At 34.7% G+C, this 17452-nt stretch overlaps 2 protein-coding genes across 2 annotated transcripts in view; both read right to left on the bottom strand.

Annotated features, from left to right (window-relative positions):
* The window catches only part of LOC122059931 (pleiotropic drug resistance protein 3-like), a 29341-nt gene extending 28086 nt beyond the window's left edge, over positions 1 to 1255 (bottom strand). Inside the window, exon 1 of the mRNA XM_042623011.1 lies at positions 803 to 1255. Coding sequence (XP_042478945.1) covers positions 803 to 1224 — 422 coding nt within the window. The 5' untranslated portion in view covers positions 1225 to 1255. The remainder of the gene's footprint in view (positions 1 to 802) is intronic.
* Positions 1256 to 14293: 13038 nt separating this feature from the next.
* Positions 14294 to 16542, bottom strand: LOC122059345 (pentatricopeptide repeat-containing protein At1g09220, mitochondrial). The gene has a single exon (XM_042622077.1). It carries the CDS (start codon positions 16067 to 16069, stop codon positions 14525 to 14527), a length of 1545 nt encoding a protein of 514 aa, XP_042478011.1. The 5' UTR covers positions 16070 to 16542; the 3' UTR covers positions 14294 to 14524.
* Positions 16543 to 17452: the final 910 nt, after the last annotated feature.

Raw genomic sequence — 17452 nt, 5'->3', positions numbered from 1 at the left:
ATTATATACAAGAGGTTGGTGACATTTTTTTAAATTTAATGCAGCTATGAAGCTTGTTTTGACCTCCATATATGACATATTACATCAAGTTGTAACTTGATCAATAAAATAGGTGACGAATCTTATATGAGATGGACCCACCCTTACATATATACTATGGGAGAGGGCTCTTTGCCCAACAACATGGCCCTTGTGCTAAGGCACGGGGAGGTTCAAGAGGAGTGGGATTTTTTGCATTCATAGGGGTAGGGCAGTCATTTCGTCTCTCAATGTGTCTGAACGTAGGCACCACACTATCTGGCACGATTTCTGTCCCCATATATTATTTACTTCTTTTTTGTCGGGTATACTATTTATAACAACAAACTAAGCCTTATTTTCCCAATTTAATAAGATTGGTTTTATGGATCCAAAGAAAAAGGTAAGAAAAACTAAATTCTAAACAGAAAGGAAGGGAAGGGAAGGGAAGGGAAGGGAAGGGAAGGCAAGGGAAAGGGGAAGAAATGAGAAAAGTATAAAAAAAATTAAAGTGAAAATAAAAAATGGTACATGACAAATGAAAGATGAAAAGTGCAAAATGAAAAGTGTGAGGTGAAAGATGAAAGAACTTTGTGAGGGAGTGACATATATTATTTACGAAGAGGGAAAAAAAAAAAATTTCCGAAAGTGTGGCCTATATCAGACTTCTATGTGAAAAGATATCACTACCCTTTGGTTGAAAGGAAAGAGAGAGATTGTCAATCTCAGGTAGGCCACGCCCCAGATAGAGAAATTATAAGAAGAAGAAGAAAACAAGGCTTACTTGTCTATTCTATCTCTAAGCTTCTGCAACAACCGGAGATTATCATTCTCAATGTGCTTGATGAACCTCTCTATGAACACATGTCGTTCTAAAGCTGTAAGCTTTGTAACATCCACCACTCTTTTCCCTTTGTTTTCTCTTTGATCATCAAAATCATCAAAACAAGAATACTTGAGCCTTTCAAAAGTGGGTAGCCTCTCAATCTCAGCCCACTTTGAACTGATAAACTCATCAACAACAATAGTATGAACAATATCAACAACATCAACATCAGCATCAGGATCATCTCTCACAGAACTGGTTCTTGGATTGCTTCGAAAACTCGAAGTATGGCGTCGAAACGATGATTGAATGCTCCTTCCAATCTCTGCTAATTCGATTCGAAATGATTCTATCTCTTCTTCCCCAGCAAACCCTGCCATGTTACAAATCTAGCTGAAGGAACTTTCAGAACTCAAAAATGTTATGAGTTCACAAACTAGAATGTGGGCTTATAGATATATTTATATATGGCCTCCCATTCTGTAGTTTTTGCATATTCTTAATTGAGGTAATGCAGTGCGTCATTGTGAATACTTATATATAATTAGAGAGAGAGAGAGAGAGAGAGAGAGAGAGAGAGTCATTTCATAAATGCACAGATAAGATCTTGAGTATTGAGTAGAGAGATTGTTTGGAAAGGACCCATATATTAATTCTATTGTTAACAGAGTTGAAAGCCAGAACCTAAAAAAAAATAGAGTCAAACAGACAAGGGGAGCAAAAAATATTCAAAGGGATGGGAAGCTCATTTTTTTATTTCATTTTCCATTTTGGGAGGGGAGGTGTGGTGAGTGGTGGGCCTGGTGGGTGTGGTAGGGAGAAGAACCATCTCTATAGCTTATTTGTTATTTCTGCCACGCCATGGTATAAACTAATAATGATATGGTTTTAAAGAAATTTTAAATCATTATCTTAGCAAATTTTGGATTGACATGAACTGAAAATTAATACATGGTCAAATAATAGTGTGGACATTATGTATCGTGACATTAGGGTTTCATCAGCTACGCAAATGTGGCAGAAAGTTTGGAAATAAAAAAAAAAATTTATGCGAGGTTACTCTCATATGGAAAAAAATAATTGTCCTTCTTTTCAAGAACAAAACGAAGACTATTTTGTCTTCGTAAAAAAATTTCAGTAGAACTATTTTTTACATAAAAAATGAGACCTTGTTGATGCTCTAAAATGTTTCCTTGTTTTCTTAAGGTTAAATGGATCTCTACTAAGCGTGTGATAATATATTCCTATGTGTCTTAACACTCTTTGTCATGTGAGCCAAATTATTTTCTTTAGATATATAGGCTACATGTTAATTAACTCACTTATTTATTTCACTCAAATAACCCACAATCTTTGCATCATTTTCCTTATTATTGGAATGCTTTAATGAACCCATGGTAAATGTTTTTTCCACTCAAGTAAGTATCCACTGATCTTGTACCCAAAAAAAAAAAAAATCCATTGATCGACCACATAATGTTCCACCAGGAAGAGTGACACATCTCTTAAATGAATAAATTTTTATTTTTATAATTAAATAAAATCAGCTACAAATTCCAATGCATTGACAACTCTCTCTTAGTCCAACAAGTTCCCCACTTAAGCAAACACTAACTTAGAAAACAAAATACAGATTTTTTATCTTTTGGGGGTAATAAAATACAGGTCACTTGAAACCAAAATAAATCTCAATTCATTTATAAATTGGGTGAGAGAAGGCCTAATTGCATTGTCCCTACATTAGCATGGGATGGAAGCATGGTCAAGACATCCAATTAGGGGTAAGATGGTTATTTCATCACTCCTGGTCTGGGTGCAGGGACACATGATCATGTAACATTTTTTCTTATTACAAAATTTAAGAAAATTTGAAATGACGACGACAATTACAATAAAATTCTTTATTTAGGATTTTTTTTTTCATACTTGTAATTTTCAATGGTACCATAATCTCAAATATCTTTACATGAAGTGGAATGATGTCAGTTGTAGAGTTATAAAATTAGAATAGATGGTTCCTCCCCTCCCCTAGAACCATTTGGCTGGACCATAGAATTTTTTTATTTTTTCAGTAGGAATTGATTTTTCTATTTCTAAACAACTAAAACATGAAAGGAAGTCATTATATTATATTATAGAAGTGAATTGTCCTACTTTATATCTTATTCTCAAAGATTTGCAATATTCTTTGTATTTTCGGAAAGATTCTCCCCACCCTTTATAAATCGGGTAGTTATTCAGAATTTTATTAAGGAAAATGAATCCCAATGATAGTAAATATTAATTTTTTTTTAACATGAAATATTTTACTTTCACTTTTTCTACTCCTCTGAACATATTAAAAAATATTATTTTTTTTTTTACATGAAATTTTTTACTCTCTCACTTTTTGTACTCCTCTAAACATATTAATGGCCTTATAGGGATGATTTCATTATCCACATTTTCATTGATGTCACGTACAAATTTCTCGTCACACTAGTGTCATGAGAAAAGGAAATCCTTTCCCTTTTATTAAATAAAAAATATAAAGAGGGGAAAACAGTGATATCACCTTACCACTAATTAATTCTAGCAAAAAAAAAAAAAGGGAAAACAAAGAGATTGACCATTTAAATATAGAAGTTAAAAAAGCCTATAAATCATTATCAAAGAAAAACAAAACCCATAAACTACTTCTAGTCACAATACCCACGTACCGCAAGCTAAGACCTCTCTCTCTCTCTCTCTCTCTCTCTCTCTCTCTCATGCCTCCCCCACCACCTTAAATGACCCAAACCCATTCTTTATGATTCCCATACCTCACACCCCATCGATGTTGCCCCCTAACTTGTCCCACATGGATGTCCCACATGGATGGTGCATCTATTCTTTACCAAATAAGGAAAAAGGGAGGCATGGCCTTAACACCCACCATACTCTCTCTCTCTCTCTCTCTCTCTCTCTCTCTCGACATTGAAAAGATACCCACCATGTCCATATATGTTATGTACTAATGTTGATGAGAAAGGATCATATTTTCGTATGATCTTGATCTACATACATAGTATCCACATAAAGAAAACCCTTGTGATAGATCCTATGTGTATGGATCAGTCTATACGAGGAGAGGTTTTCATATGAAAACTTGATCCACGTTCTCAAAGCTGATAACACCAGGAAAACTAGCTACATAACCAACCTCTGTGCTAAATGTAAACTAATTAACACTAAATAGCCAGACCCACTTTTATCTTCCACAACAACTGATCGGATAAATACTGGAAATGCCATCAAAGAAGGGATTGAGTTCAGTTCAGTTCTCTTTTCCTCTCATACTAGGCAATTAGGTTAGTAAATTAATGCATTGACCATAAAGTGATGAGCTTCAGGAAACATATGGGAAAAGATAATCTTAACATATTAACAAACAGCAAGCCTTCTTTGATTCTTCTAAAGCCTCCAAACAAGAACATATAGAAGGCTTCTTTGATCATCCAGCCAACCAAACCAGCAAGCCATTTTTTACATACACACACAGCTGGAGAAAGTTAGAGAACCCAATGATTAATATCACAGAAGTAGATTTTGCAGATTCTTGAGGTAATGCAGTGCGTCATTTTGCATCATACCAAGCAACAAAATGATTATTTTTCTATATTGTTAGAGAGAGAGATTAATTATCATTTCATACACATGCAGATAAGATCTAGAGATTTAAATAATAAAAAAAAAAGAGATCTTGAGTGTCGTTTAGAACTTCAGAGAGAGCATCCCATCATTGGATGGGGAGACCAATTCTACTGGATTGGTCTGTACCATACATTAATTTTAGTCTCTTTTCTCTGCAGAGATCTATAAATAGATATTGATTAATAATGCATTGATTTGGTCATGATGTGCACTGAAATGGAAACCATTCAAATTCCAAGTCATGGCCCACAAAAATAGGAGACAAGCAGACAAGGGAGCAAAAAATCTAAAGGGATTATTTATTTATTTTAAGAAAGGAATGAGCATACCTATTACCTGCTGTGTCCAACACACACTGGGGTGAAATTGAGGATGTGAGTTTGAAATCGAAATTGAATCGAATGATTTACATCGATATCGTGAAGTCATTTATTAAATAATTTGATTTTGGTTTTAAAATTGAAATCATGATTTGATTTTAGTTTTAAAGTTTAAACCATTAATAATCCATTAAACTGATTAACATATGCATAGCAAATTTAAGTCATTCAATGTAAAGTTTTACATATATTTCAATAAAAAAAAAAATTAAAGTTTACATTAAAAAAATATTAAAAAAAAAAAAGTATATGATAATAAACAATTCAATTTAATGTTACAATTTACTTCCACTTCACTAAAATTTTTAAATGTAAAGAAGTTGTTTGGATAATTATAAAACATAAGAAAATAATTTAAAAAGTTTAAATGGTTTTGGTTTAAATATATGAAACCGTTTATTAAATGATTTGGTTTTGATTTTATCTAAAAACTCTTGCATCGAACCGAATCAAACTGTCTACACCGGGTGAACCGATTAACACCCCTAGGTGAAATGACTACCACATCCCATGAAAAGCAAAAATACCCATCATATTGATGTTTTCTGGTGTGCTATCATTAACGCCTGGGTTGGTCCACAAAGTACACTCTAGATCTTACCCTTTTTTTTTTGGGGGGGGGGGGTGGATGCATTCTTTGCATAGCTATATTTTAAATGACAAGAGATTGATGCCTGATCACATGGCCACTGCATGGCAGTACAAGGGCCAATGAAAGAGATTTTTTGTTTTATAAGAAATAAAGTAATGATTTCATACACCACTCTTTCTAGATGTAAAACCACACGATCAAGCAACTTTCTTTTTCTCGTTTCAAATTTAGCATTCTACAACTAAATGGGCCATCAAAGAAAAGACTTTCTTTGCTTTAATTCATTTAAATAATCCTCATTCTTCACCAGAGTTAATTATTTAAAAAAAAAATTAAAATCATTATTTTGAAAAAATTTCGATTCAACTGAAAATTAATACATAGTAAACTATTAGTAAACATGCATCCATTTTTTGTACCATTTTATATATAAAGGATTAAGATGTGTCTCCAAAACTTTAGAAAGATCAAATAAATAAATAAATGGAGTTGGGTTCCTCCATCTCTACAGATCCAAATTACCACGTGGTAGCTGAGTTGGTATGCAAACCTCTTGTACATGCACCTACACTTTTGCTCATGAGTTTCAATTAGATGAACCTCAACACATATTAAGATTCCAAAAAGGGAAAATTTAAATCTAATCTCTGTTATTTTACAATAATAAGATAATTGATTGATCAACCATACTAAAATATTATGAAATTAAGTAGGCGGTTGAAGGCAAATAATACATTACAACTCATTTTCTTAGTGGTGGGGCAATTGCTGTTAAATAATTTAATTCATTTTTGTTTTGACTAACCTCCTTAATGTTTATTAAATTGAATTCTACCACCCAAATATTATCAAATAGTTTGGAGGCGAGTATGTGGCACGATGATCAAATTGCACTATTACAACATGTTGGTCACAAGTTTGAAACTTGAAAACAGTCTCTCTTGCAAAGCAGGGGGTAAGGCTGCTTCTCCCATACCCTGTAGTAGCAGGACTCTCGTGCATTGGATTGCTTTTTTTTTTTTTTTTTTTTTTTTTTTTTTTTTTTTTGGGTGATAGAATGCAGGTCATCATATTGATATATAATTGTATATGAGAATGGGGGAGGGGGAGTGGGAAGTGATTTCAATACATGTACTCTAGTGGTGTGTATCTACTTGAGTAATCTTGGAAAATTTTGTCTATTGGATATTTAAGAAATAGTCTAAATTAATAAATATGCTAAATAATTTGCACACTAATTTAAGCATATACCCTTCAATGGTTTTGCATATGTTCTCATAAATTGCACATAGCTTCTTAATAGTTCCTATACTCTCTCCGCAATGATGTGTTTGAAATGTTCGAGAAAAGAACCATGTTTGACTAGTTGCCTCTATACGTACTGGATATTTTCATGCCCGATTGGGCTTAAGCATGGGAACGTTAGACAGACAAAGTTCCCTGGCCCTTAAACATTTTTTATTTTTATTTTTTAAGTAAAGCCCTTAAATCATTGTTTGCTATATGCCTATATGGTCACTTTATTTAGGTAGAAATTTAATTCCCGAGTAAAAAACCTTAAAATATACCTATCCATCAAATTTCAACTCCATGCTAACTGGCTTTATACGAGGCTTTAATAAGAGCATGTATCCTGGAATCTATGAAGAAGCTGCTCAGCCAACCTTCTTAAAAAATTCTTGTGGTCCTAGCCACTCATGGAAGCCTACATAAATGGACCAACTTAATGTGCCACGTGGAATAGTAACCCTTAAATTTTAAAATAATATATTAAATTAGATTAATTAATTTTAATAACGTGAACCAATGCCATTTCCCACAGGCCTTGACTTTTTCTCTTAGTCCAAATTATGTGGTAGATCTCTTACTCCAATCAGTTCAAACAATTACTTAAATATTAAGAAAACTATATACAAGTCAATTGAGATCCTAATAACGCTGTGTTTGTAACGCTCAAAAAAAAGTTTTTGGAGTTTTTTCATTCTATGATAATGAAAAAACAGAATAAAACATTTGGTGCATTTATGATGTGTTTTATTTTTTTTTTTTTAAGAGTAAAAAAAAAAAAACAAAAAAGTAGAAACGGATTGATGGAACAAGAAAAGGTAATTTCATTGTTTCAGTTTCGTTCCAAGAAAAAAAAAAAAAAGACATTCTGACACAGAAACTGAAATTTTTGTTTTTGACACAAAACGTCTTTTCTAGAACAGAAACACATACCAAATGCAACCTAAATCTCAGGTCCACATTCTTCCCCATCTATCTTGTTTTTTGTCCCTTCTCACTTAAATTTTTGTTCCCTTTGCTATAATATAACTATTTTCAGGGACCATCTCATCAATTTTATATAGTACAATGGTATCAAATAACTTTGCATGAAGTGTAGAACAATGCCAATTGTAGAATTATGAAATTAAAATAGATGGTTTCCTCTAAAACCATTGGCTATACCATAGATTGTTTTTCTTTGAAGTAAAAGTAGGAACTTAATCATTATATAATTGAAAATTACCTTACCCTTTATATAATCGTACTCTATTTCTTATTCCCAAAGTTTTACCATAATGTTTCTATTTTTGGAAATATCTTTCCCTAACACCTCTTTCAATCTTCGTGGCCATCCAGAATTTTTTATAAAATAAATCAAAAAAGTTCTTAGAGCTATTGTTGAAAAACCAAGTTTTGTGACTGGAATCGTCATTTTGAAAACCTGGTGATTCAGAGCGAGTCACGAGATACCAAGTGAGTCATGTCAAATTTCCCCCTCTCATTTCCATACTAGTCTTTCTCAGGTGATCCAAATAATAATTAATAAATTAATTAAATGAGACAAAATAGAATAAAAGTGTTTCTTTTCAAATTTTTTTCTATGAAGCCCATCATTCATTGTCTATTGGATGACAATGATAAGATTCGGCTTGAAGATGTCATTGTCATTAATCATGTTTTTTTAATTAAAATTTAAATATATACATTCAATAGTCACTAGATTCAATACAGAAGACCATAGACATCAAACATTGAACATCATTAGAATATATTTTAGTTCAAAACTAATTTAGAAATGCCAATTCAATTTGACAAGAATCGTTCATTTTGTTGTGACTCGGGCAAAACAAACGAGTTTCGAATGATTCGGTATGATTTGGTCCAAGTCTTGTCATTTTTTAATACATGACGAGTCTCCATGACTCTTGACCATGTTTCTAATCTTTTGAACAAACTCAGTCTAGTTTTTCTTGTCAAAACCTAGTTTGCCAACAGTGCTTAGAGCTACTGGGGTAAAATACACTAACATCTTTGTGTTTGTCTCTCTCTTTATGTGAAATGAATTTGCTGCCCTTCTATGATTGATACCATTTTACCACAACCCATTGGTGTGTTCCTTTATGCCTCTTGCTCAAGGAGCCCTCTCCCTTAAATTAAGAAAAGGTAAAAGAATATTGTCTAGATGCATAGCATATATTAGTGTCTCATATGTCTATCTCTCTCTTCCCACAATAGGGGTAAATATGTCATTTCATAGGAGGGAGGCTATCAAATAAAATTTGGCCATCAAGAACACCTCTCCATATGTGTTAGGCTATTTGCAATTAAATCAATATAGATGGTTTAAATTTAAGCTGAGTTTCACAAAATCAAATTCTACAACGGAATGTAGCACAACACCTGAACTTGTAACCATATGGAGGAAGAAACTCCTTCAATAGTGAAACCCTAATGGAGAAGAGAAAGTACTTTCTCTTCCTCCCTCTCTCTCTTACTGTGATCTCATTCAATTATGAAATCACGATTAAGTAGATTGATTAGGGTTTCTCATAACCATCATATTTACAACTGAATCTATGGTGTGATCCTAGTTAAATTGCTATCTCAAAGACTCCACCACTAAACCTGGGTTCATTCTACAAACTTCTGAAAGGAGGAAAAAATAAAATTACAATATCCATTACACTTCCAAAATGACTTAAAAGAGGAGCAACACTAAATCTCAAGCCTTGTAATTGAGAAAAAAAGGCAACACAAAACAGAGAGGCTACAGATGAATAACCCTAGAACATTAAATTACACTAACAAAAACCCTCAAAACTTAGAAGCCAGAATGCCCTAATTAAACACGCATAAAAAACAAAAAACAAAAGAACAAAAGAACAAAAAACAAAAAAAACAAAAGAACAAAAAAAACAAAACAAAAAAACAAAACAAAAAAAAAAAAAAAAAAAAAAAAAAAAAAACCAAAAAAAAAAACCAAAAACCTAAAAACCTAAAAAAGAAAAAAGGGAGATTTCTAACCCAGGAAGAAACATTATTAGAGTCGAAGCCTAAATTGAGCATAACCCTAACATCATGTCATTTTCAAACTGGAATATTTAGAACTAACCATCGCAAAATTTAAACCCATAATCGGCCTCCATTACAATAGATAATTATAATTGATTTTTTACTATTTTAACCACTAAATAAGCGGTTGTGAGATCAATATGAGTCCCTGGGACTAGTCAGGCCATAGGTCTGGATACCCATCGTAAGCAAAAAAAAAAAAAAAAAAAAAAAATTAGAATTGAAACTAAAATTGAATCCAGCGGTTTTAAACTGAATTGAACCGAACCGAAGTAAATCGGTTTGTTTTGATTTCAAAAGCTGGAATCTTTTATTGGTTTGATTCAATTTTGATTTATGACAAATCGTTAAACCAAACGAATTACCTATTTTCAAACTGAATAAGAGACCTAATAAAATTATATTATTTTTTTACTATTTCAATTATGGATGATAAATTTATTCTTCTCTAATGCTTTAAAGAAAGTTCGGTGGATTATGACTCTAACAAATGTGTTTATCTGTTAGTGAAGATATAAAAAGTTGCTCCAAACACCTAAACAGGACCTAAACTTAACATGAAATTAAAATAAAATTGATAAGGAACCAAATGCAAAATCGAACCAAACTTGATCGGTTTGGTTTTGATTTCCAAAATGTGTTCCTACTCTCAGTTCGGTTCAGTTTTTTTTTTTTTTATTGGTTTCTACATTTTATCTTGAATCGAACTAAAACGGAATTGATTGACACCCTTAACGTTGGGTTCCCACAGTTTATTTTTCACGAGCTGCTGGCCATAAACAAGTCCAGATTTGTATTGCAGGCAAATCCTATATCTATGACCATATTTCTATAGTGAGGGAATTGGTATACTGGTAGTTGGAAGGTATCCTTTGCTATCAATATGGCCCTGTTCCTAATGGTTTGCACAGAAGGTCTTATTAATTACTTCTTTGAAATGACTATGAGGTCATGAATCTTCATGGTAAGCAGTGGCCAGGGTCAAATCTTATCTCTCTTGGAACCAGCATGGTGCATGGCTGGAAACAATGGAATCATCCTGGGAACTCTGTAGAGGTACAATGTACTTGGTTTAAGATTAAAATCAGTAACTTGGGAATTCTATAGAGGTACAGTGTACTTGATTAAATCAGTTCACATGCCATTATCATGGATATACTGTTTGCATTTTTATTTATTGGAAATTTAGGTTTTTTGTGTTTGCTAGAGAACTCTATGATGACACATCAACAATGTATACAATAGGGAGTAGGGTATGTCAAAATTGTCAATACTTATCAAGGATGTAACTCTACTTCCAATTTCCTCAGTTCTAGGTCTGGATACTTCTATGACTTTGGTGAGATATGATCAAATCATTTGTGGATGTCTTCTTGAGTCATTTAGGAGTCGACTTAAGTTTTTCTGTATTATTCTTATTCTATCAATGAAACCTTGAAGATCAATTACCTTTTTGAGGCGCATGTCAGTTTTTCTAATCAATCAGAACAGAGATCAGCCTTGATCAATTACATTTGTTTCCAGGATCATTACTAATCAAGGATTTTATCTCAGTTTGTACTATAAGGAGCTTTATCAAGAGGATCTCATGAAATTACTTTAGTCTGTGCAACAATGTAGAACACCCCTCTCACTTTTTCCCTTTTTTTTTTGAGAAATTTTTTCTTTTTTATTGGAAACAAAGATATCTCAAATCCACTGAAAGGAAATAAAAGGGACAATATGTTTGTATCAAAGGTGGTTACAACATGTTGGTACCAATTTTTTTTTCCTCTTTTACCTTTTATTTTATATGGGAAAAAGAGTGCCACCTAGTCTTGTGGCCCTTGCACCAGCACAGGGGTCAATGAGGGGGTGCGGGTGGGTATTTTGTACTTCACAGGAAGAGGCCTCTCTCTCTCTCTCTCATATTTTCACTTTTCTTCTGATCACAAGCTTAATCCGAGCAACGTCTGGTGAAACTTGCAGAAGTTAGGATTCTGGAAGGAAAATTCATTCTTCAATTCTCTTTCAATGTTCGAAATATTTCGAGCTCCTATTCATGAAACAGGGATTTTTTTTTTTTTCTTTTCACATTTCTGTGAAGGCTCTTCTTGTGTTTTTGAAGATGGAAAATGGAACTATTTCTTCTGTAAATAATAATATGATCATGATCATAACATCTGTGGTAGCTATGTTCTGAAAATTTACCCTCTTAGCGATTACTATTTTGGATCCAAAGAAATTCCAGAGGAGTGGGGTGGGTTGGGTGAAGGGGGAAATGGAGCCGGCGAGTGAGAGTGATCGGAGAACAGAGAGGAAATGGGAAAAGAGTAACAGAGAGTTTTTTTTTTTTCACAACAAGTGATGGAAAGAGACATTAGGGTGAATTAGATGAAGTCTTTTAATAGTAGGTAATACTGGTGCAATTTTTTCCCAAAATAGGGTCCGCATATATTACTCAAATATCGGACTAGATCTTTCTAAATAACATAGAGTCATAGACTGTCTCCACTTCTATTTTGGATACTGATAGAACTATGTCTGGATGGGCTGTTGCTATTTTTCATAACCAAGATTGCTTATTCCTTTGTGCTAACTACTTGATGACAAGAGAGGCTTCTGAAGCGGCCGCGGCAGCGGCCTTATTTGGATTAGAAGAAGTTCAAAAGGAAGGATGGGACGTCCGGGAATTTTGGAGTAATGTGAAAGATTTAGACACTCTTACAACCTAACAATTTTTTGAATTGGCCGTGGTTTACTTTGGCTCGTCATTTTGAGCTGCATCATTTTTTGACTAACACTACTTTTTTTGTTACAAAGGCTAATGACTATCTTATGTATGTACTTAAGAACTTAGCAGAAGAAGCTATATATAAAAAAACCTTAATTAGGAATCGGGTGGGTATTCACCTCTACCCCCCATAGAATCCTCTTTTGTTTTTTCCTCTTTTTTCTTCGAAATATATATATATATATATATATATTCATAGACTTCGCCCAAGACTTATATTACCCCCCTTAATGCAGGAGTAGATTACAAGTAATTAATTTCGCAGTTTATAACCCCAAACAATACAAATAGGAGCAAAAAACAAAGAAATAATACCATCAAATAAACCCCCAAAGATACAGTATCCATATAGGAGTAAAACCAATCCAAAACCCAAGTCAATAAGAGAGAGAAAGACCTTCTATAGAGCTGAAGAGAGAAATGTGCGATCAGGTTTGTGGGAGTCCGATTGAGCTGCACTTTTGGGTATAGAAAGTCCCTAGGGAGGGTACAAAACCCCACAAATATGAAGGGTTTCTGACGGCTAGTTATGGAGTTATGCACTTTCTTGATTTTCAGACCTAGGAGAGAGAATGTGAAGAATTCTGTAGGAACAACAACTTGTCTTCTTCAGATAACCTTCAAGAGATGATCGATTGATCTTCTTAGAGTATAGAACTAGTCCTCCAAAGGATCTGCAGATCAAATCTCAAACTTGAGCAGCAATGAGGGTCAATTGGCTTCAAAAACAAGAATTCTTTGGCTAGCTGATTCTGATATTGTATGCTTTAACAGGTCTGAACTTTTAATAACAATAAACAGAAAATAAAAATAGAAAAAGAAGAATCGATGGAGGGTTGAGAAGGGTGAAAGAGAATAAAGGAATGGGTAACTCACCCCTCAAGTTTTGAGTATCACACCCCTCAAAGGTTTAGGCATCTAACCTCTCAATAATAGTTTTTTTAGCTAAAGAGTAATCACTCAATAATTGATTCATTAAAATCTGAAATTATAAGTACATCGGCTTCTCTATTTATAGAGAGCAGAATAGCAATCAAACTACTACTATGAGCTAGTTTCCCAATAGGACTAGATACTCCTACTACAACTAGGAATTCAAAATAGGACTAGGACTTAACTTTATGACTCCAACATGGAGTAAGACTAACTAACTAATAGTCCATATAGGACTTTACAACGGACCAATGGCCTAATGAGCTTTTATTGAATTAAATAACAACTAACTAAACTAATGAATTAAATCTCGTTTTTCTACATTCTACCCATATTTTGGGCCCATTAAAGTGGCCCATTTAAAAAAAAAACTCATGGGATCAAAGGCCCAACACAACCCAAGGCTTATTTGCAAAAAAATAAGCCCAAATGACTTATCTACATCAACCCTTCACCCCATCAAAATTATACAACCACACGACTAGAAATTCAACATGGTATCAGAGTAAGTTTTCACCTTTTTCATGTGTATGCAGTACATACAGCCACACGCTGAGGAACATTGAGAGTTTAGTCCCACATCAACTACTAATAGCCTACAACACCTCACCTACCAATTCAAACTTTTAGGATAGAAACTTTACACCAACATTTTAACAATGGATATTGTAGTCTGACAACTACGACAAAATACATATATATCCTATGTACAATCAAGAGAGAATGCTTGAAAACTGTGATTTACAACAATATACAGGTTTAAGGGAACTTTTATATTAATTACTTCTCTCACTCTCTCGATTTCAACATATAGAGACATGAGCAAGGCCAAATAGAATCGAACTATTGAATTAGAAGAGAAAGGAAAGAACTTGAATATCATCCCAAAAATCTCACAACCTAATCCAAGGTTTTTTTCTGAGTCTTCAGTGACCCTTTGAGACTGAAGCAAAAGTAACAAATAGGAGTTTGTTCTGCTACTGTGTCTACTAGTGCATGCACATGGTCTGCTTGTTCCTGCTTTGGAGTGCATGTAAACTAAGACCAGGAATTTTGAGGACATCCCTCTCATCCATACATCTCCTTACACTCTCAGCATCCTCAAACCTTCCAACACCCGCAAATATATTAGACAATAGAACATAATCTCCACTGTACCCTTTCTCCATCTCCAATACCTTTCTCATTACTCTCTCACCCATCTCCACATTCCCATGGAAGTTGCAAGCACCCAAAAGAGTCCTCCAAATGATCACATTAACAATCTCTGCAGGTATCTGCATCACCATTTTCTCTGCATCCTCTAACCTCCCCGCCCTTCCTAACATGTCTACTAGGCAACCATAGTGCTTAATATTTGGCAAGATTTGGTACCTATTAACCATTTTTGAGTAAAACTCAAGTCCCTCGTCAACTAATCCTCCATGGCTGCAAGCATTCAAAAGACTCAAGAAAGTCACCTCATTAGGACTCAAGCCCATCTGCTCCATCTTCTCAAACCACTTTACAGCTTCTGTTGCCATCCCATGCATGGCGAATGCAGAAATTATTGATGTCCACGACACCAAGTTCCTATTCTCAGTTGAGATCTTTTCAAACACTTTAAATGCACTATCAATGCACCCACATTTAGCATATACATCTATAAATGAATTTGTAACACGGATGTCAAAAGCATTAAACCCAACTTTCTCACTATAAGAGTGAAGTGACTGGCAAATATCAAGTGCCCCAAGATTTGCAACTGAAGGAAGGATGGCCAGGATTGTTATTTCAGTCGGTTTTATGCCATCATCTATCATCATCCAAATAAAAAGACGAAGGGCTTCCACAGGTTGATTCATCCGGGTATACCCATCAATCATACATGTCCAGGAGACAACATTCCGAACAAGCATTCTATCAAACAGTGACTGAGCCATATCAATCTCACCCCATTTTATGAAACCAGTGATCATGACATTCCAAGTTACTAAATTTCTTTCATGCATTTCATCGAACACTTTCTTAGCTTCAACTAAACACCCACAAACTGTGTACAAGTTTACCAAAGCTGTCTGCACATAAACGTGAAACCCATATCCCACTTTGATAACAAGAGCATATACCTGATTTCCCTTGATGGGTTGATCCAAATTAGCACAAGCCTTGAGGAGGAAAGAGTACGTGAAGCTATCAGGTGTATATGAAGAAGAAGCTGAAACCTCTTGAACTTGTTTATAAAGCTTCAAAGCTTCTTCAGGGAAAATGCCGAGTGAGTACTCCCTAAGTAAAGTGTTCCAGATTAGTATACCAGTATTGTCCACTCTACATCTGCAGAACCCAGTTGTGATCAGTTTGGAATGGATTTGGAGTGAATGGGTTCTTGTTGAGTAATGGGTTAACAGAGACAGTAACTGTTGTTGATCAGGTTGGCTCACCAACGCATGGGTTTGGGTGGATTGTTTTGAAGATGATATCAATGAAGCAATGAGGGAAGTTGTAGAACTACAAGCAATCAACTTAACGCGATCTGGAGATTTCAAAATGAGCATAATTCAACTTTGGGGATGCAAGTTCAGGAAGTGGCACACTATGATGATTCATAAATCCCCTTCTTATTAACAAGCTCAATTGGAGATTTCGAGAGAAGTTCGACCCAAATCGGAATTGGATCGATTGATTCGATTCAATTGGAATTGGCCATGATTGATCCTGATTTGGGCCTTTTTGAAACAGTCGATTCGATTCTAGGGTTTTTGGGACCAAATCACCAGGTTGCAGGTCTAAGGAGCCAATTCTATAAGCGTTTTGGAATTGATCCCTAACAATTTTTTTTATGATAGAGATCCCTATTGATTTCAGTCCTATCTAAATCGAAATCAGTAGGAACTGATATGGTTCTAAGTAATCAGTATTAGTCCACAGATTGGCTCGGATGATTTCATCCTTATTTTTCTTAAGGACAAGTGTTTTCTGTCCGAGAACAACCTGCACCCAAACACAGAGAACGCACCTCCAAATGGGATATGGTGGTTATTGCCTGCCCGTGTCTGTGGTGCAGGGACAGCTCTTGGACTTTTCCCTTTTTCTTAAAAATGAATTTTGCATTATTTTATCCTTTGTCTATATTGTTACACTGATATAGGATCAGTCAAACATCAATATCAGTGTTCTCGATGATTTTTGTGTATCTGACTGACTAGCAAACCATCAGTGATGGGATCCCCCAATTATGAGTTTAAAATCCACGAACCTCCTCCCTTCCCCGGATGCTCCTCAGATCCAGATCTTATGTTATTCTTGTGTTATTGTAGGTGCAGAAGACGACACGTTGAGAAGGACAGGTGGACGGCGTAGATTAAGTAAGAAGGATTTACCATTAAAACCGGTTTTAATTAAGAAACCGATTCTAAGTTCAATACCAACCTGGTTTGGTTCTCTCATCTAAAAGGATTCAAACAAGCAAAGTGTTCTCTCTCCCTCTTAAACCTCCTCTTCGTTCTTTCTTCTCTCCCAGTCTCACTGTTACTCTTCAATTTGCGACTTCTCACTTAATTTGCATTGAGTTTCTCTGTTACAATAGCAAACGCCCATGACCGAAGCTCGGGGAAGACGAAATCAGCCTTCGTTTTGGGGAGTTTTATTCCTCGGCCCTTGATTTTCTTGGATCCAGCGTAACAGAGAAACTCAACGCAAATTAAGTGAGAAAAGTCGTGGGTTGAAGAGTAACATCGAGACTGGGAGAGAAGAAAGAACAAAGAAGAGGTTTAAGAGGGAGAGAGAACAATTGTTTGAATCCTTTTAGACGAGGGAACCAAACCAGGTTGATATTGAACCTAGAACCGGTTTCTCATTAAAACCGATTTTTATGGTACATCCTTCTCTCACTCAATCTGCGCTGTCCGCCTGTCCTTCACCACGTGTCGTCTTCTACA

The sequence above is a fragment of the Macadamia integrifolia genome, chromosome 13 (genome assembly GCF_013358625.1).
Source record: "Macadamia integrifolia cultivar HAES 741 chromosome 13, SCU_Mint_v3, whole genome shotgun sequence".
Lineage (NCBI taxonomy): Eukaryota > Viridiplantae > Streptophyta > Magnoliopsida > Proteales > Proteaceae > Macadamia > Macadamia integrifolia.
Note: the sequence above shows the minus strand (reverse complement) of the source record. Positions and strands in the feature narration are given on the sequence as shown.